Source organism: Balaenoptera physalus (genome assembly GCF_965194825.1).
Source record: "Balaenoptera physalus genome assembly, chromosome: 1".
Taxonomy (NCBI): domain Eukaryota; kingdom Metazoa; phylum Chordata; class Mammalia; order Artiodactyla; family Balaenopteridae; genus Balaenoptera; species Balaenoptera physalus.
This window is the reverse complement of record NC_138882.1, coordinates 114,740,865-114,762,386: the sequence shown is the minus strand read 5'-3', so window position 1 is coordinate 114,762,386 and position 21,522 is coordinate 114,740,865. Positions and strand designations below refer to the sequence as shown.

The 21,522-nt window shown below is 39.0% G+C and overlaps 1 protein-coding gene across 1 annotated transcript in view; it reads right to left on the bottom strand.

Moving 5' to 3' along the window:
* The window catches only part of DIPK1A (divergent protein kinase domain 1A), a 127,653-nt gene that overhangs the window by 8,541 nt on the left and 97,590 nt on the right, over positions 1 to 21,522 (bottom strand). Inside the window, exon 3 of the mRNA XM_082477882.1 lies at positions 2,703 to 2,810. Coding sequence (XP_082334008.1) covers positions 2,703 to 2,810 — 108 coding nt within the window. The remainder of the gene's footprint in view (positions 1 to 2,702; positions 2,811 to 21,522) is intronic.

Below are 21,522 nucleotides of genomic sequence, written 5' to 3'. Positions count from 1 at the left end.
AGTAGTTGTGGCACGCGGGCTTCAGTAGTTGTGGCTCGTGGGCTCTAGAGCGCAGGTTCAGTAGCTGTGGTGCACGGGCTTAGTTGCTCTACAGCATGTGGGATCTACCCAGACCAGGGATCAAACCCGTGTCCCCTGCATTGGCAGACAGATTCCTAACCACTGCACCACCAGGGAAGTCCCTGAAATGATCTTATTTCTTTATTGGCTCTTTTATCATCTGTCCTCTTTCACATGAAACATAAGGCATATGAGGCCAGAGGTTTTGTCTGTCTTATTCCCCATGGTCTCTCCCAATGCCTTAAGCAGTACCTAGCACATAGTAGACACTCAAATATTGGACTTTATTTCAGAAATCCTCTTAAACATGGCTAGTAGTGTAGACTTAAAATCTATTTTAAATTTCTATAAGATGAATGAGTATTTATATTGGAAACTTAGAAATAATTCAAAGAAAAAAGATGAACATAAAAATCATGCAATATTCCACTGCCCAAGGATAACCAGTGTTGATTTTTTTCTTTATAAATTTATTTTATTTATTTATTTATTTTTGGCTGCATTGGGTCTTTGTTGCTGTGTGCAGGTTTTCTCTAGTTGCAGCAAGTGGGGGCAACTCTTCGTTGCGGTGCAAACCTTCTCTGTAAGTTTCTTAAACTCGTGACCTCTCTTGCCTCAGTTTCTTTAACAATAAAATGGAAATAATGATAATACCTCTTTCATAGGGAGGTTGTGAGGATCAAAAAGAAATACATGAAAAGTTCTTAGAACAATGTTGACATATAGAAAACAATATAACAAACACCTGTGTACCTACTATCTTCATAACAGACCTCAACCTTTTGCCATGTTTGCTTCATTTTTTAAAAAAATTTATTTTATTTATTTATTTTTGGCTGTGTTGGGTCTTCATTGCTTCACGCGGGCTTTCTCTAGTTGCGGCGAGCAGGGGCTACTCTTCATTGTGGTGCGCGGGCCTCACATTGCTGTGGCTTCTCTTGTGGCAGAGCATGGGCTCTAGGCACGCAGGCTTCAGTAGTTGTGGCACGTGGGCTCAGTAGTTGTGGCTTGCGGGCTCTAGAGCGCAGGCTCAGTAGTTGTGGCGCATGGGCTTAGTAGCTCCGCGGCATGCGGGATCTTCCCGGACCAGGGCTCGAACCCGTGTCCCCTGCATTGGCAGGCGGATTCTTAACCACTGCACCACTAGGGAAGTCCCTAGGAAGTGTTTTTAAAAAGATTTAAAAAGAAAGTGTTAGAAGGTTGATTACACTTGCTTTTAACTTAGGATATTGTGCTACTTAAGGAATTGCTTAGAGATCTGTTCTAGAATCTCTTAATAACTAGTGATGGAAGCTATCAAGTTATATCTTTCCAATGGATTCTAACTTTTTTTTAAAATGAATTTTATTTATTTATTTATTTGGGCTGCGTTGGGTCTTCATTGCTGCGCACGGGCTTTCTTTAGTTATGGCAAGTGGGGGCTACTCTTTGTTGCAGTGCGCGGGCTTTTCATTGTGGTGGCTTCTCTTGTTGCGGAGCACGGGCTCTAGGCGCGCGGGCTTCAGTAGTTGCAGCATGCGGGCTCAATAGTTGTGGCTCATGGGCTCTAGAGCGCAGGCTCAGTAGTTGTGGCGCACAGGCTTAGTTGCTCCGCGGCATGTGGGATCTTCCTGGACCAGAAACCGAACCTGTGTCCCCTGCATTGGCAGGCGGATTCTTAACCACTGCGCCACCAGGGAAGTCCCGGTGTTGATGTTTTGTTGTATTTTCTTCTAGCACAATGGTGTCCTATTGTTTTAATTTATATTTCTTTGATGATAGGTGAGGTAGAACATTTTTATTTTTTAAATGTGTTTGCCTTTATTCTTTTTTTTACTTTATTTTTTTTGGCTGTGTTGGGTCTTCGTTTCTATGCGAGGGCTTTCTCTAGTTGTGGCAAGTGGGGGCCACTCTTCATCGCGGTGCGCGGGCCTTTCACTGTCGCGGCCTCTCTTATTGCGGGGCACAGGCTCCAGACGCGCAGGCTCAGTAGTTGTGGCTCACAGGCCTGGCTGCTCCGTGGCATGTGAGGTCCTCCCAGACAAGGGCTCGAACCCGTGTCCCCTGCATTGGCAGGCAGATTCTCAACCACTGCTCCACCAGGGAAGCCCAGAACATTTTTTTCGTTATACTTATCAGCTATTTATAGTTCTTTTGTGATTTAGCTCATCCTGTCCTCTGCCCATGCCTCAGTTTAATTCTTCATTCAGGTATGAGCTCAAATTTTATCTTAGAAAGGTCCTCCCTGATCACCTCTTCTAAAGCATATTTCTACCCTCACCGTCCCCTGCATTTTTCATCAACCCACCCTGTTTACAACCTATATAAAACACACCACGTTCTGTAATTACCTTGCTTATTTATTTATCTATCAACTGTTTATGTTCCCCATCCCTCTGGAATAATGTGAGACTCAGAGGGAAGTAATCTTATCTATCTTAATCACCACTATTTTCCTAATAACTAAAACAGTGTCTGGAACATGCTGGGAATAGGGGATTTATAAACATCTGTTGGATGAGTGAATCAACGCATACACAATTGAAGTATTTAAAATGTCCTAAAGTTCTAGTTCAAGAATGCTCTTAACAATGCTTTAATTTAGTTTAAGGTAAAATCAGAGAGCACCATAAATCTGGACTGTTTATTCATAATGTCCATACCTGATTGTTGGGCTTGGTCGATAAGCATTTTCCAAAGTAAAGAGTTTCTGTAACACAAAGGCTATTACATGCGGGCCCATCAATAACTCCAGTCTTGTACTTGTCACACTAAAAACCAGGAAATAAAAAAGTAGTTAATAGAAAAATGTTCATAAGAAGAAACATATTAAAATATTTGCAGGGCTTCCCTGGTGGCACAGTGGTTAAGAATCCGCCTGCCAGTGCAGGGAACACGGGTTCGAGCCCTGGTCCGGGAAGATCCCACGTGCCACGGAGCAACTAAGCCCGTGCGCCACAACTACTAAAGCCCACGTGTCTAGAGCCCGAGCTCCGCAACAAGAGAAGCCACCGCAATGAGAAGCCTGCGCACCACAGTGAACAGTAGCCCCCACTCGCCACAACTAGAGAAAGCCCGCGCACAGCAACGAAGACCCAACACAGCCAAAAATAAATAAATTAAATTAATAAAAAATTTAAAAAAAAAAATATTTGCAAACTAAGCAATTGACAAAGGATTAATCTCCAAAATATACAAACAGCTCATGCAGCTCTATGTCAAAAAAAACAACAACCCAATCAAAAAATGGGCAGAAGATCTAAACAGACATTTCTCCAAAGAAGACATAGAGATGGCCAAAAAGCACATGAAAAGATGCTCAACATCACTAATTATCAGAGAAATGCAAACCAAAACTACAAAGAGGTATCACCTCACACCAGTCAGAATGGCCATCATCAAAAAGTCACAAACAACAAATACTGGAGACGGTGTAGAGAAAAGGGAACCCTCCTACACTGTTGGTGGGAATGTAAACTGGCACAACCACTCTGGAGAACAGTATGGAGGGAGGTTCTTTAAAAACTGAAAATAGAATTACCATATGATCCAGCAATCCCACTCCTGGGCACATATCTGGAGAAAACCATAATCTGAAAAGATACACGCACCCCAGTGTTCACTGCAGCACTATTTACAATATCCAAGACATGGAAGCAACCTAAATGTCCATCGACAGAGGAATGAATAAAGAAGATGTGGCATATATATAATGGAATATTACTCAGCCATAAAAAATAATGAAATAATGCCATTTGCAGCAACATGGATGGAGCTAGAGATTATCATACTAAGTGAAGTAAGTCAGAAAGAGAAAGACAAATATCATATGATATCACTTACATGTGGAATCCAAAAAAAAGATACAAATGAACTTATTTATAAAACAGAAACAGTCTTACAGATATCAAAAACAAACTTATGGTTACCAAAGGGGACAGAGAGGGGAGGGATAAATCAGGAGCTTGGGATGAACACACACACACTACTATATATAAGATAGATAACCAACAAGGACATACTGTATATAGCACAGGGAACTCTACTCAATATTCTGTGATAACCTTTAAGAGAAAAGAATCTAAAAAAGAATGAATATATGTATATGTATAACTGAATCACTTTGCTGTACACCTGAAACTAACACATTGTAAATCAACTATACACCAAGAAAATTAAAATTTAAAAAAGAAGAAACATATTAAAGATACCATAAAGAGATATCTATATTCTTTAAGAGAAAGTCCTATGATGAAAAGAATTCAGGCTTTGGATCTGGACAGACTTGGATTTGAATACAAGCTCTGCTCCTTACTAGCTATATAATGATGAGAGATCTTGTTGTGACTAGGGTGTGCATAGAATTTTGAAACCATTTTTCCCACTTAGCATGGCCTGAGGTGGTATGGTACCTACTCTCTGTGAGAAGGTGGGCACTCAATTTTTAAAAATGGCTCAATTTTAAAATAAAAAATAGAGTTTAAAATACCGAAATATTTTATAATAACAAAATTAAGTCACCTCTGTCATCTTGTCATCTTTGATATTGCCCCAAAACAAGAAAAAGAGAAAAAGATGGGAATTCCCTGGCGGTCCAGCGGTTAGGACTCTTAGCTCTCACTGCCGAGGGCCTGGGTTCCGTCCCTGGTCAAGGAACTACGATCCTACAAGCCGTGTGGCACAGCGGAAAAAAAAAAAAGAAACCAAACGCTTTGACAAAATAAGGTACCAGTGTAACCCTAAGGCACAATAAATGAGGATGGCCTGCAAAATACAGTGAAAATTACACCAGAGTACAGAAGGATGCTGAGATTAAATACCTGCTGTGACCTCACTTCTCAGACAAAGTTGGCGGAGCACTGAATAGGTGGTACACCAGAGGAACAGAACCATCACTCTGGTTTGCAATGAAAGTTTAAGGGGCACAAGCTGTGGGAACTTCTAAGGACTCTATTTGGCATCGTAAAGTAGTGGGGCAAGGCAGTGCTGATTGATAAAATCCTTAAAAATGTTATCTATGTTGGAGGCAGTCTGTAAATAAAATAAGGGTTGGGAGAGACTATATTATGAGTATCTCTGTAGTTGCTGGGGAGATAGACAGGCTAAACCAATCTGTGGAGACACTCGTCTCCATCTCATCTTTTTTTCTCTTTCACACACACCCACACACACACACACACACAAACTCTGGGCCACAGAAGTTTCACCACTTGCTCATTTCACTGTCCCAGTTGCTTCTTGCAAATAGTGGTTGAAGAACTCCTTTCATTCAGTAATGAGTAATACTCAAAAGAAAACAAGCAGGAGATCTATACAGCAAATGTACAAGGAAAAGGAGGAAAGGAATAGGAAAAGGACATGTCAAATAAAGAAATTTTCCAGAAAAATACTGCCATGAAGCACACCAAACAAACAGTTATGAATTCAAAGGACTTAATGAAACAGTTTAAAATAAGGCCTCAAAGCAGAAGACATAATGAGAGACAAAAGAAGTAAATGTAAAATAAGCAAGCAGAACTCAAAAATGAAGAAAAAGAAAAAAATCGAAGAAATTGAAGTCACATTATGAATGGGGAAAAAAGGGGGGGGCAGACAAAAATAACAACATAGTAAGACTTATGAGGGCTAGGTTGAGAAAAGTGAGCAAAATGAAATGGAAATTTAAAAAGAACTAAAAAGAATTTGAGATAAAATTATAGATATAGAAGACAAAGGCTATCCAGCATGTCCATGGGAGGGAGAATAGAACACATAGAACAGAAAAAATAATCAAAGTAGAATTCAAGAGAACTTCATGTAAGTGAAAGAAGTCTTTAATCTACAGATTGAAAGGACACACACTGTCCCAAGGAAACTGACACAGAATGACCCCTGTGACATATCCCATTGAATTTTACTGGACTTCAAAAATAAATAATTCTTTGAGCATCCAGGCAAAAAGATCAAGACACTTTTAAGGGGAAATAAATCAGATTGGCCTCAGATTTCTCCACAGCCACATTCAAAGGTAGATAACAGTGGTGCAATGCCAGCAAAGTTTGAGAAAGGAAGTGTGAGCTGCCTGTGTCCTAATTTTCTCATTTGTAAAAGGGGAGGTACCTACCACTTGATTTATAGCATTATTATGAGCTATAATGGTTTAATGAGGATAGATCATCTATGATTTTAATAAGTGCTCAGAATAGCTCTTCTTATTCTCCATAGCCAAACTTTCTTTCAAGTAAAAGGTGTTAAATGTTTTTGAACATGTAAGGATCAGAAGATAGAATTCCCATTAGCAACTCTTGAAGAACTATAGAGAATGAATTTTAGGCAACCAAGAGATGAACAGAGAAATTGAACATGTAAGCCAGTTGAAATGTAGGACTGGGATGAAAACAACTATGGAAATCTATTTCATAATAATTGTTAATATAGTATATGGTAGCTACTAGATACTTACCATATGTCAGGCACTGTTCCAGTGCTGTACTTTTATTATGACAACAGCCCTGTGAGGTAGAACCTATTGTTATAGCCATTGTAAAAATAAGGAAACAGAAATAGCTATTAAGTAACTTGCTCAAGCTACAAAATGATAAAGCCAAGATTTCAACCTAGGCAGTCTGGTTCCAGAGCTCCTTCTCTTAATCATTACTGTATATTGTTCAGAATGTTAATATTATAAATTATACCAGTAAAAGTAATAAAATTAACAAGAACCAAGAAGGAGAGATGGAAGATGAGAGACAGCAAAAGGATGTTGATTTCCTTATCTTCATTATTTTTTAAATATTTATTTTATTTATTTATTCCCCTCCCCCCTTTTTTTTTGCTGAGTCGGGTCTTAGTTGAGGCACATGGAATCTCTGTTGAGGCATGCAGGATCTTTTCGTCACGGCGCGTGGTCTGCTTGGGTTTCTCTCTAGTTGTGGTGTTGGGCTTCTCTCTAGTTGTGGCATGCGGGTTCCAGAGCACGTGGGCTCGGTAGTCTGTGGCACGCTGTCTCTCTCGTTGAGGCACACAAGCTCAGTAGTTGTGGCATGTGGGCTTAGTTGCCCGCGGCATGTGGGATCTTAGTTCCTCGACCAGGGATCGAACCTGCGTCCCCTGCACTGGAAGGTGGGTTATTTACCACTGGACCACCAGGGAAGTCCCTGATTTCCTTATCTTTAATATCCAAGGTCAAAAGATAATATTGGGCTTCCCTGGTGGTGCAGTGGTTAAGAATCCACCTGCCAATGCACGGGACACGGGTTTGAGCCCTGGTCTGGGGAGATCCCACATGCTGTGGAGCAACTAAGCTCGTGCACCACAACTACTGAGCCTGTGCTCTAGAGCCCACGAGCCACAGCTACTGAAGTCCAGGAGCCAAAACTAGCGAAGCCTGTGCACCTAGAGCCTGTGCTCCGCAACAAGAGAAGCCACCACAATTAGAAGCCTGCGCACTGCAACGAAGAGTAGCCCCTGCTCGCCACAACTAGAGAAAGCCCGTGCGCAGCAACGAAGACCCAACTCAGCCAAAAATAAATAAATAAAATAAATTTTTAAAAAAATGAAGCAAATATGGCAAAAGGTTAAGGTCTGTTATGAAGATAGTAGGTACACAGGTGTTTGTTATATTGTTTTCTACATGTCAACATTGTTCTAAGAACTTTTCATGTATTTCTCTTTGATTCTCACAACCTCCCTATGAAAGAGGTATTATGATTATTTCCATTTTATTGTTAAAGAAACTGAGGCAAGAGAGGTCATGAGGTTAAGAAACTTACAGAGCAGGTTAGTGGTGGTGCTGGCTGAACCCAGATAGTCTGCCTCCAGAGCCTGTGCTTTTAACCACTGAAGTAAAAGAACCAGGATTACTTATCTTGGAGAGCAACATGCAGAGCAGGTTTAATAGTGGTGGGGTCTGATGCCTGCCCCAGTGCTCCTGCTTAGGGGCCCTGATCACACTCATTCCCTTTGCACAAGCAACTCAAAGTGGGGTCAGGACTTTCATTATTTGTTTCCTTGGGATTTTGCATATACTCAAATCATATAAAAAGCACTTGCTGGATGGATGAATAAATGAAGTGTAGTCTGGGTTTTTATCCAGAAACAGGGCATTCTATTACGAACAACTCCTGGAATAGGACTAATAGAGCTATCCACTTTAACTGTCCTGATCTTTGGCTCCTGCATCCTGAAGCACATTCTATCTGCCACTCCGCCCAAGGTCAAGATTTAAACATGGCCCTCTCCACCACACCTGGCTTCCAGTGAATAATCTTGAGGCTGTATTATTTCCTTCCTGAGCCTATATTCTCCTCCCTTCTTTTCTTGTATTCCCAAATCTAACATCATTTACGTTCACATTATCTTCCCTAATACAAAGTAAGATGATTTGAAGGCACAGACATGGTCTTAGTCATCTCTGAATCTCCGCTTCCCTTTAGCACATAGCACAGAGGTTGATATTTAAGTGTCTAATAAATGTTTATTAAATAACCACCATAAAGAGCATAGAGGTTTTGATTTTAAAACCTCATTGAGGATAAAATGAATGCTTTTCCATAATATTTAAAACATTAAAAAAAAAAAAAAAGGGACAAACCAGTATCTTATTAGCAAGCTGTGAAACAGTGAAGACAAATCCGGTATTCAGCTACAAGAATCAGATTCTTGTTTTGAGCAAAGGCGCCAAGCCAAGCCTGCATCAAAGAGGTAGTCACAAAGAACAGGCTCTTCAACTTGTGGCTTCCATCACAAACCAAAAGCAAATTTCCCACATGCTTTTATGAAAAGGATGGCTGGCCACATACTGTTTTGTTTTTTGTTTTGTCTTGTTTTTAGGCTCGGCCATACACACAAACTATAATCACTGTCAGTAATCTGATCTTCTAACTAAAAAAACACAGAAACTATAAAGAATGTTCAACTTTACAATACTCAGCACAAAACATCAAAGGCTTTATTTTACTATGATTCTACCACACAACCCCCTTTGCTTGTACATACCTCAGAGTACCAGAAGATGGCACTCTTCAGCTACATTTTACAAAACCCATTTACGCTGAAGGAATAATTTCATGAACTACGGGAACTGTACCACAAGGGGCGATAACAATGAACAGATGTATAGTACCAGGTTTTAAATAATTTTCTAAGATCCACATTCTAAAAATGTATTTCAGACAATCTTACCAATTTCTCCTTATTTAGGAGGAAACACAATAGTTGGGTTCTTAATTCCTGAAAATTCTCCAAGTCTCTAGTCAGCACCCTCACCCATTCCCTACATCATCTATTTTAAATCAACTTCACCATTCTCTGCACTCTCACTGTATCTTCAACCTCTCATTCTTCCCTTCTCTCCTAACTTCTTTCTCTGGGCCATTAACGGTGCTCATCACACTCAGTCTCTTTCCCTCTCTCTTCACACATACACACACGCACACACGAACACTCCCCACTCTTTTGTTCCCTTCTGTTCTAATGTCTGTATTTTACTTTCAGCATATACAGTGTGCTACTAGTGTGCTTGTTTATAGTCCAGGTGCCTCTAATGTCCCAATCAGGAATGCACAGGTGCTTGGCTAGCATTCTAATAAGGTAGTCAGGAAGCCCATGCTCCAGAGGCAGCTGCTGTAAGGGCTTCTACAATATTATCCATATCTTGATAAGGATTGATCCATCTCTGAGGTTTTGTTAATCAGCAAATTAGGATTTAACTGGTGAAATCTGTGGCTAGTTAAATAGCATGGTTAAGTTAGAAATGAACTATCACTGGTGAAATTAAGAGAGGTGGACTGGCTACAATAAGAGACATTCCTACTCTTTCACAAAGAGGGTATAAGAACCAGTTGAAGCCATACCTTTATCTTTAGGGAGGTACCCAGAGCTAATCGTTCTACAGCAGAGGTGCTCAACTTCAGGGAGCTTCAGCACAGATCCATGCGCAGTACTGTGCTGCTGGTCCAAGAGACCACATTTTGAGAATCACTGGTTCAGAATTTCTAGTTGCCTGATGCTAATTATAAGGGTAACAGGAGCTGCCTCTGAAATCTTTCATGAAAGTTGATAGAACACCTAAAAGGCCAGAGTTAGAACTTTAATGAGTTTACAGACTGATTATATGAAATGTTTTGTGGCTGCTTATAAACAAATACATGCTGAATAAATGCCTATGTGTATAGTAGAAATCATTTTCATTATAACCTAGTAAAAAGGTTGTGAGGAAGTAGTTAATACTCACCTATATCAAACATTTTCTGTGGCTACCATTATCTTTCAAAATAGAATCTAAGGAAGTGTGCATGACCAAACTGGATTAGGTCAGTTTAAAACAATTTCCCAGCCAAAAGGTGGAGGCAGCCCAAGAATCCGTGGATGGATGGATAGATGGATAAACAAAATGTGGTTATATACATACAATGGAATATTATTCAGCCTTAAAAAGGTAGAAAATTTTGACACATGCTACAATATGGATGAACCTTCAGGATATTACGCTAAGTGAAATAAGCCTGTCAACAAAAAGACAAACACAGTTGACCCCTGAACAACATGGGGGTTAGGGGCACCAATCCCCTCCCCAGCAGAAAATCTGTGTATAACTTTATATTCAGCCCTCTGTATCCATGGTTCTGCATCCGCAGATTCAACCAACTGCGGTACATATAATACTGTAGAACATATTTAGTCAAAAAAAATCCACCATAAACTGACCCATGCAGTTCAAATCCATGTTGTTCAAGTGTAACTATACTGTGTGATTCCACTTATGTGAGATCTTTAAAGTAGTCAGACTCATAGAAACAGAAGGTAGTTGCTAGGGGCTTGGGGAAAGGGAAAATGGGATGTTGTTTAAGGGGTATAGTGATCCAGTTTTGCAAGATGAAAAAGTTATGGAATATATCTAAAACAAAACAATGTGAATATACCTAACACTACTGAACTGTACGATTAAAAATGGTTAAGATGCACTATGGAAAATAGTATTGCTGTTCCTCAAGAAATCAAAAATAGTACTACTGGGACTTCCCTGGTGGCACAGTGGTTAAGAATCCGCCTGCCAATACAGGGAACACGGGTTTGATCCCTGGTCTGGGAAATCCCACATGCCGTGGAGCAACTAAGCCTGCGAGCCGCAACTACTGAGCCTGCGCTCTAGAGTCCACAAGCCCCAACTACTGAAGCCCGTGTGCCTAGAGGCCATGCTCCACAACAAGAGAAGCCACCGCAATGAGAAGCCCGCGCACCACAATAAAGAGTAGCTCCTGCTTGCGGCAATTAGAGAAAGCCCGTGCGCAGCAACAAAGACCCAATGCAGTCTCTAATAAATAAATTTATATTAAAAAAAAATAGTACTATTATGCGATCCAGCAACCTCACGTCTGGGTATATATCCACAGGAAACAAAATCATTATTTCAAAGAGATAGCTGTACTTCCTTGTTCATTGCAGTATTATTCACAATAGCCAAGGTTATAGAAACAACTTAAGTGTTTGTGGACAGATGAATGGATAAAGAAAATGTGGTATATAGACACAATGAAATATTATTCAGCCTGTCATTTGCAATGATATGAATGAACCTGGAGGGTATTATGCTAAGTGAAATAAGCCAGAGAGAGAAAGACAAATACTGCACGGTATCACTCATAAGTGGCATTTCAAAAAAAAAAAAAAAGATCAGAGAAACAGAGAGTAGGAAAGTAGTTGCCAGGGGCTGAGAGGGTGGGGGAAATAAGGAGAGGATAGTAAAGGGTACAAACTTTCATTTATAAAATGAATAAGGTCTAAGGCTCTAACGTATTATAACATGGTGACTATAGCTGATAACACTGTATTGTATAATTGAAATTTGCTAAGAGAGTAGAACTTAATTGTTCTCACACACTAAAAAAGGAAGTATGTTAGGTAATGGACGTGTTAATTAACTCGAGGGAGGGATCCTTTCACAGTGTATATGTATGTCAAATCACCACATACTTTAAATATCTTACAATTTTATTTGTTGATTATATCTCAATAAAGTGGGGACTAAAAGTAATAACAAACTGAGAAACAAACATGGTTAAGGGGGTAAGTGTTATGTGGATTTTATCACAATCAAAAAAAATTCAAACCAAACCAAACCAAACCCAAACCAACAGATTTCCCAGCACAGTTTCTAGAAACAGTAGTCTAAACTCACTGTCAACACTTATTTCCTGCCATTCAAACTTAATCCAACATATTTTGGCTTTGGACCGTAGTACACTTTGAAAATACTTATAACACTTTTTTTTTTAAACATCTTTATTGGAGTATAATTGCTTTACAATGGTGTGTTAGTTTCTGCTTTATAACAAAGTGAGTCAGCTATCCATATACATATATCCCCATATCTCCTCCCTCTTGCGTCTCCCTCCCACCCTCCCTATCCCATCCCTCTAGGTGGTCACAAAGCACCGAGCTGATCTCCCTGTGCTATGTGGCTGCTTCCCACTAGCTGTCTATTTTACATTTGGTAGTGCTTATAACACTTTTGACAATGAACTCTGAATTGCAAATTTCAGTTCTTACATTATTTAACCTCTCTTCAGCATTCGTCCTTGTTGACCACTTTTCTAATGGCTTCTGTCCCCATGTTTTTCTCCTACTTCTCTGGCCACTTGTTCTGAGTCTTTCTGTGGAGTCATTCTCTTCCTTTCTCATAATCATAAATATTGTTTTCCAGGGTTTTGTTCTACTTTCTTTGGGTTCTCTGTATGTCATCATGGGTAACATTTATTCCCATGGCTCTAACAAACCTCTGTCCTTACACAGGCCTTTCTCCTGAGTTAAATATCTAAGTGCTTCCTGGACATCTCCTGTCTCCATTTGGATAACTTACAAGTACTTCACACTCAACCTTCCCCAAACTGAACTCACCATCTCCTGCCTTCCTCTCCCCCAAGGGTTGTTCTCCTTTATTCCCTGCCTCATTGAAAGGTGCCATCATCCACTCAGGCATCCAAGGGAGGGAACAGTGAGATGTCTTAACCGCCTCCTTCCTCCTCATCCTCCCGCATTCAGCTGGTCACCATGTGCTGGCGATCAAATCATTTCCTTAATATCCTTTGAAGCTATTTCTTCCTCTATTCCCTCCGCCAATGCCGTGGTTTAAGCTCTCACTGCTTTGTGCCTGGATTACAACAACAACCATAAAACTGGTCTCCCTGCGTGTGATAGTCTCCTATCCAATTTACCCTCTACTACAACCAGTGAAATTCGTCTGAAACATAAATCTGATCACTCACTTCCCTGTTTAAAAACTTCTATTGATTCTCTACTACCCTTAACACAACATGAATGGTTTTTTGAATTTGACTCTGCTAACTTGACCTCTATAAACTGCCCCTCATGCGCTCTGCTCTAGCCACGCTGTTTCTGGAATGTAGCATTCTTTCATATCTTTGTAGCTTTGCACATGCCTCTTTCTGCCTGCACTGCTCAAAATTCAGTCCAGATACAACCTCTTCCAGAAAGTCTTCTGGAACCTTCTTGGGATGGCTCAATAAAAAAATACATTGCATGGAACATATACTAAAAATTTTTAGTTGTTTATTGGTAATATTTGGGACATATACTAAAAAACACTCATTATTTTAAATTCAAATTTAACTGGGTATCCTGTTTGGGTTTTTTTCCCCCTAAATCTACCAACCCTACTCCCAGTCTCAATTATGTACTTCTTGTTTATTTTTTCACGTCCTCTCCTAGTCTGTAAGTGTCTTCAGGGCGGGAACATGCCTTATCTCTGTAACTCCAGGTTCCAGCACAGCGCTAGTAAGCACATAACTAAAATCACATGGTGTTTTACTGCTGGCTTGTTTCTTCTAAGCTGGCTTTAACCCCTAGTCTCTTTACTGCTTCTCAGGAACGATGTTCATGATAACAGTGATGCCACCTGCCTCAGCATCATGGTGAACGTGACATGAGACAGTGCAGCCCAGCACGTGAAGGCCACCAGGAATGCTACTATAATTTAACCAGTAAGATTATCCTTGGAATAGGGCTTATGTCTGTTAAGATTTGAAATAAATTTGTTCAGTAAATATTTTTCTGTAAGTTTGCAAAGAAGAGATAGGTAACCTAACTCAAGTTGGCATAAAGGAAGACCATATTTTTAAAAGGAAAAAGTTAAGCTTGCACTTTAAAAGCAGTATGTTCCAAGTGAACTGGTTCCATGTATTTTAAAAATATAGGATAACAGCACAATATGAACCTCTAGAGTCAAGTAATAATTGATCCTGAGCAAATAAAAGCTAAGTGAAACCATTAGTTATGTACTGCTATCTAATTGGAAACATGGTTCTAAGTATCTTAAATTTACTATATTTTTTAAAATAAATTTTATTTTATTTATTTATTTTTATTTTTGGCTGCATTGGACCTTCGTTGCTGTGAGCAGGGGCTACTCTTCATTGTGGTGCGCAGGCTTCTCATTGCGGTGGCTTCTCTTGTTGCAGAGCATGGGCTCTAGGTGCGCAGGCTTCAGTAGTTGTGGCACCTGGGCTCCGTAGTTGTGGCTTGCAGGCTCTGGAGCGCAGGCTCAGTAGTTGTGGCGCACAGGCTTAGTTGCTCTGCGGCATGTGGGATCTTCCCAGACCAGGGATCGAACCCGTGTCCCCTGCATTGGCAGGCGGATTCTTAACCATTGCACCACCAGGGAAGTCCCCAAATTTAGTATATGTTAAGCTAGTTGTTTTAAGCAACAAATCATTATCTCTAGAAATTAAATCTTAAGAGACTGTAATAAAATCTAGAGGCTCTCTCACCTTTTAATGTTTCATTTTAAAGCATGTGCTCATATAATAGTCACAAAGGTTCACCAGAATATCACAGCGAGTGATTCTTCTATTACCCAGGTAGAACCTCAGAACAAACACTCTCGATCATGGAGAAACATGCCAGAAATTTCAATATTAAACAAAGTTGTCCTGAAAAACGTACAGAAGGAAAATTTCTCTCCCTCACCCACCATTCTTTTTTTTCTTTTTTAAAGAACCCAGCAAACCACAGAGTCAAACTGTACAAAATTTCTTTATGGTTAGGCACAAAATAGAACTTTGCTGAAATAATGAGTCAATTAGTGATTGCTATGATCAGAGAAAATGTACAGTGAATTATACAACATATTGTAACTAGCTTGGTGGAAAAAAGAAAAAAAGCACAAATGGAAAAAAAATGGATCCTTCTAAGCACATCTAATTAGGCTTAGTTACTGTTGCCCTTACTTTCAGAGAGAGCTGCCTTTAAACAAAGATGAGCAGAAGAGTTCTTATTCCTTACGCTTCCACAAGTTAACCTTGGCTTCCCAGGAACACCACCCCCACTCCATTTCCCCTCTTGGAGTTTTAAAAGCCTATTACGCATTTCACTAGAATCCAGCTCTAAATAATGGATATAACAGTGGAAGGTTTCATACTTTTATTAAAAACTGAAAACAAGAAACTTGAATTGAAATTGCAAGTCAATGTACAAGGTGCAAAATTAATCTCAGTTTTGGCTAGAAGTTAAGAATCCCATTAACTTTATGACATCTTTTAACAAAAATGATCCATTGGTTAGAGAAAAACATCTCAGGGCAGTAATACTAATATTCTGTAGTGACTTCCCATGTTGAAATTATAAGAAATGTACTTGATTACTAAATTAGACTAATTCACACACAGTACATAATGCATATGAAATACATATTTGATTTGTTCAACATTCTAAGTTTGTTTTTAAAATTTACTGTAAAAAGACAAAAGAGGAAAAGATATTAATTTGCAGGTAGCCAAAAGGCCCAGTGACCAAGGCTGTGGTTCACTGGCTACTGATGCATGGTTCTGGGAATTCTCAGATCTAATGTTAATCAGCATCTTGCTCTTAGGGATAAAAGTGCTAAGGCAAGCTTGGTTGTAATGAGAAGGAGAAAGGTGCTCCTCAGTGTCTTTCCAGATTCTTCCTATTCTGTAAGGCCCTACAGAAGATCTACCTCCTCTATGAAGCCTTTCTTTACTATGCTACCCATAGTGATTTATCTATTCATTGAAACCTTCTTTCCTTAAATTTTTGTAATACAACTATTTGTAGCACAAACTAAATCATTTTAACCGGATGTGATAATCTTCGGGTGTGTTGGCTTGGCTAAACTGCAGTTCCCAGCTAATGAAGCAAACAATAATCTAGGTGTTGCTGTATTTTAGAGATGTGTCCATAATCAACTGACTTTAAGAGAGATTATCCCAGATAATCTGGGTGAGCCTGATTCAATTAGTCGAAGGGCCTTAAGAGCATTGCTGAGGCTTCCCTGACAAAGAAGAAATTCTGTTTGTGCATAGCAGCTTTAGCCTAGGCCCAAGAGTTCTAGCCTGTCATTTCGGACTTGCCACAATTGGGTAAGCCAATTTTTTGCAAGAAATCTCTCACTTTTAAAAAAATTGAGACATAATTGACATATAACATTATATTACTTTCGGGTATAGAATATAATGATTCAATATTTGTATATACAGTGTAATAATCACCACAAGAAGTCTAGTTAACATCTATCACCATACATAGTTACAGAATTTTTTTCTTAAGAGAACATTTAAGATCTACTCTCTTAGCAACTTTCAAATATACAATACAGTGGTATCAACTATGGTCACCATCTTGTACATTGTGTCCCCATGACTTATTTGTTTTATAACTGGAAGTTTGGTCCTTTTGACCCCCTTCACCCATTTTGGCCACCCTACACCCCCTCCTCTGGCAACCCCGATATGTTCTCTGTATCTGTGAGCTGGATTTGTTGTGTTTTAGAGTCCACATATAAATGAGATCATGTGGTATTTGTCTTTCTCTGGCTGACTTATATCACCTAGCATAATGCCCTCAAGGTCCACACATGTTGTTAATAAATAATATTAATAAATTTGTATTAATAAAATTTAAAATAATAATCAATCTCTTAATATATATTTTTGGCTCTGCTTCTCTGCTTGAAACTTGATTGATGCAACTGATCATATAATGTCATGTATGTATGTGTGTATGTATATATCTTATCGTTCCAGTCAGATTCAAAGGCATAAACTTGAAATAATAATAATAATAATAATTTATTGAGCACTTACTACGTGTCGAGTTAAGTGTTGTATTAAGCCTTTTAACACGTGAACTCACAACCACCTGAGAATATTAAAATCCTCATTTTAATCCCCATTTTATAGAGGCTAAATAATTTGCCTAACCTATACAGCTAAGGAATGGCAAAGCCAGAACTCAAACCTGAACCTCATTTATTCCAGTGCTTATGCACTTAACTACTGCAGTAGACATGACCCATCACACACAAACAGAGGGAAAGGTGAAAAGGCAGAGACAGAGATATACAGAAAGAAGAAAGCTATGTAAGCTGAGACAGACCATTATTCTTAAACATAAGTAAACTGCTTATCACACTCTGTTGATCACCTGTCATTCCTAACCTAAACAATGTTCTCACCTTAGAGGCAATGCTCTAAATGGGAGAGCCACAGCAATCTTCTGGGGAAACTTCTGAAGTACAATGCTATGGTTACAGGGGCAACAAAGACTAGGGTAGTTGCCCCAAGCCAAATGAAATCAAGTCAAGGACTTGAGAACCTTCTCTGTATTCAACAGATATGTCAGATACTTTAGCTGCCCAAGAAACTTCTTATTGTGGGATAAAATAAACATTTATTTTAAAACAAAAGAAATAGATATGTCAGAGTATCATTCAGCTTAACTGATTCACTTCCACTTTATCCTCATAAAATCTGTGAGGCAGGTAGGGCAGAAATACTTTTCTCACCTGTACAATGGAATTAATAGCAAGTCAATGAAATGAAGTCACTTATTCAAAGCCATACAATACACCACGAGAAAGGGTAAGGCTGGTTCTTTGACTCCAGGCTAGTATTTTTTCCAGTAGACTAACATGATATAGTTGAGTACTCGTAATCAAGAAGTTCCTCATACTTGTTGTACCGTACCATTAATATACAAGGTTTTATAATGTACTGATATGACTAAAGTAATGAGACAGATTTTCATAAGTCACACATGAAACCGGTTGTATTTCCCAAACTTCCTCTGTTCTTTGGGCATTTGCACTCACTGTCCTTTCTCCTTACATGCTTTTTGCCCAGATACACAACTGTTTCCTTCTCACCAGGTTTCAATTCAAAATGCCCTCTTCTCAGGGAAGCCTGTCCCAACCACTCTGGTCAAGATAAGATGCCTTTGCCATTCTCTACTAAATACTACTATTATATCCTTTCTCACTGCACTTCTCAGTACCTGAAGTCATTTATTTGTTTTTGTTTTTATTATTCATATTCTGCTACCAGAATATAAGCTCCTCCAGACGTGGACTCTGCTTACTACTGTATCAACAGCACCTAGAATAATGACTAACATGTAGTAAGTGTTCAAGAAATATTTGTTGATCGATGTATCTTCTAAAATGGACTATACTTTTAATATGATTCCTATGTGACAGTAATTACCTTGAAAATAAATATTAAATTATTAAAAATGAGAAAAAAACTTGATAAAAGTTAAAAGCTAAACTGCCAGCTTTCAAAGGAAGAAAAGAACCCTCATTGTTAATCTTTAGCAAACAATATTTGTAGGGCTACTTTTGGATCTTCTATGTCTCTTTATAATCTTCCTTAGTTCACTAAAATGAAATTGACTGAGGATTTTGAAGGAAATCTGTTCAGAGTTTATACATAAGATACTATAATCCTTTGGCAAGCATGTTTTTGCTAAATGTGGTTTTGAGATAATGCAGTTTTACATATTTATATCCCAAACTGAAAACAGCCATCTTATTATATGCTCTGTTCAGTTCATTCCACTTAAGAGAACAATCTATGCAGTAATACAGAGGGAGAGAGACAATCAGTTTAGACTCCACATTTCAAACCAGGAATTACTAGGACCAGAACAAGTATGCATGGATATTGCCATAATTTATGAAAAGGCCAGACAATTACTTAGCAGCTATTGTAAAACTGCAATCCGGGACAAGCAAATTTACAAGGAACTGCATTTCAAGCCAGTAAGGGCTGATTCAGACTTTAAAAAAGAGGTATAGTCTGTGTAATATAAAACTTACATAAATATATATAGCCATGGTTTTTCCTCTAAACATCCCCACTTTTAGAATTTGCACGAATGTTTTCCTATTCTTTTACTTTCAATCTATCTGCATCTTTATATTTTAGATGTGTATCTTATAAATATCATATAGTTGTTTTTAAATTTTAACACAGTCTGACAATCTTTGTCTTTTAACTGAAGCATTTGGTCCCTTTACATTTAATGTAATTACCAACATATTTGGGTTTAGATATACTACAGTCAGTGCCGTGGTAAGCCACCCATATTTCCTCTAGAAATAGAGCACTCATTCCCTCAGCTGCTGAGCATATAGGCAGTCAACAGCTCTCAGCTGAATCTTTCTTTGGGACTTGGCCCCAGCTGGAATACAGCCTTACCCAAAGTCATATCCCCTTTAGGGAGGATGGGAGAGGATGGAAAACTGTATACAATGACTGGTCAGTGAGGGGGGTATAAAGGCCTGGACCTTTGCAAGGCCATCCCACCCCCAGGTTCCCTGTAGAATCAACTGATGCTTTTATTACTACTGCATTGCAGTTTAAACTTCTCATTCTGGTCTATCTTCCTTCCTCACTCCCCCACAGATGTTAACCTCAAAAGCCCATCCCAATAAACTTCCTTCAGGCAAATCTCAGTCTCTGAGTCTGTTTCCCAGGGAATTCAATTTGTGACATCTATCACCTTATTATGTGTTTTCTACTTCTTCTGCCTGTTATGTTTCTTTTTTTTTTTTTTTTTTTTTAAACGTGATAATCCATTTATTTATTTATTTATTTATTTATTTATGGCTGTGTTGGGTCTTCATTTCTGTGCGAGGGCTCTCTCCAGTTATGGCAAGTGGGGACCACTCTTCATCGCAGTGCGCCGGCCTCTCACTATCACGGCCTCTCTTGTTGTGGAGCACAAGCCCCAGATGCACAGGCTCAGTAATTGTGGCTCACGGGCCTAGTTGCTCCGTGGCATGTGGGATCTTCCCAGACCAGGGCTCGAACCCGTGTCCCCTGCATTGGCAGGCAGACTCTCAACCACTGCGCCACCAGGGAAGCCCTATGTTTCTTTTTCTTTACTTTATTGCCTTCTTTAGAACTGAGTGTTCTTTTATTATTTATTCCATTTTTTCTGTATTAGTTTGGAAATGATACACTCTTTTTCTATTCCAGAGGCTATCCTAGAAATAACAAATACATAGTTGAATTAGCAAGTCTAAAGTTAATTGATTAATACTTTTCCCCTACTCTGCAATATGATAAGGATTTTAAACATTTTAACTCCTTTTACCCTTTTCCCAATTTATATGTAATTGTTATCCTAGGTACCTCATGTAAGTGGACACATACAACATTTGTCCTTTTGCATCTAGCTTATATCATTTAGCATAGTATTTTCGAGGTTCCTCCATATTGTGGTATGCATCAGAATTTCATTCCTTTTAAAGGTTGAATAATATTCCATTGTATGTATATATCACATTTTGTTTATGCATTCATCTGTTAATGGACATTAGAGAGTTTCCACCTTTTGGCTACTGTGAATAATGCTGCTATGAACATTGGTGTGCAAGTATCTGTTTAAGTCCCTGCTTTCATTTCTTTTGAGTATATACCTAGAAGTGGAATTACTGGTAATTCTATATTTAACTTTTTGAGGAACTTCCATATTATCTTCCTGATTCTCTTAAATACATTTCAATTCCCTGTTGAAATTAGCCATTGTTTTATTTATATTCTCTACCTATTTTCCTACTTACTTGAACATGAACATAGTTATTTTAAAATCCTTTTAGGATGACACCAATATCTAGGTCATCTGTGGATCTGCTTCTATTGTCCGTGTTTATTTCTTGGTTTTCAGTCATGTCATCTTGTCTTTTGGCATGCTCTGTAATTGTCTACATAATGCCTCCAGAGAGGATTTCCCTTCCCTCTAGTAGGCAGATATAATGGTAGCTGATCGCCTTAATCCAGTGAGGGGCTGTGCTGAGTGCAGGCTGAATTGTACCTCTGGTAAAGCTCAACCTATTTTTGACTCATCTCTATTCCAAGAGCATAGCCCTCCAAGATTTTTAACTGAGAGCCTGGGAATTCATTGAGGTTTCTCCCCCTGGAAGGTTCATAACTCTAGTCTGTATCTTGTGAGACTGCCAAAGCGTCTGCTTTTCAAAGGCTTTCCAATGAGATTTTTTTAGCCTCCCACTCTGTAAAGCCCCAGAATTTGGCAAATATCCCAACAGGATAACTGGCTTTATGCTTGAGGCTCCCTTAGTTTTCTTTATAAAAGCTTGCTGGTTTCTTATCCCCAGCAGCAGCACTCTCCCAGTATACAGTCCTGGTTCTCAGATCCCTGCTCATGCCCAGCATCAGCAAATTCCTC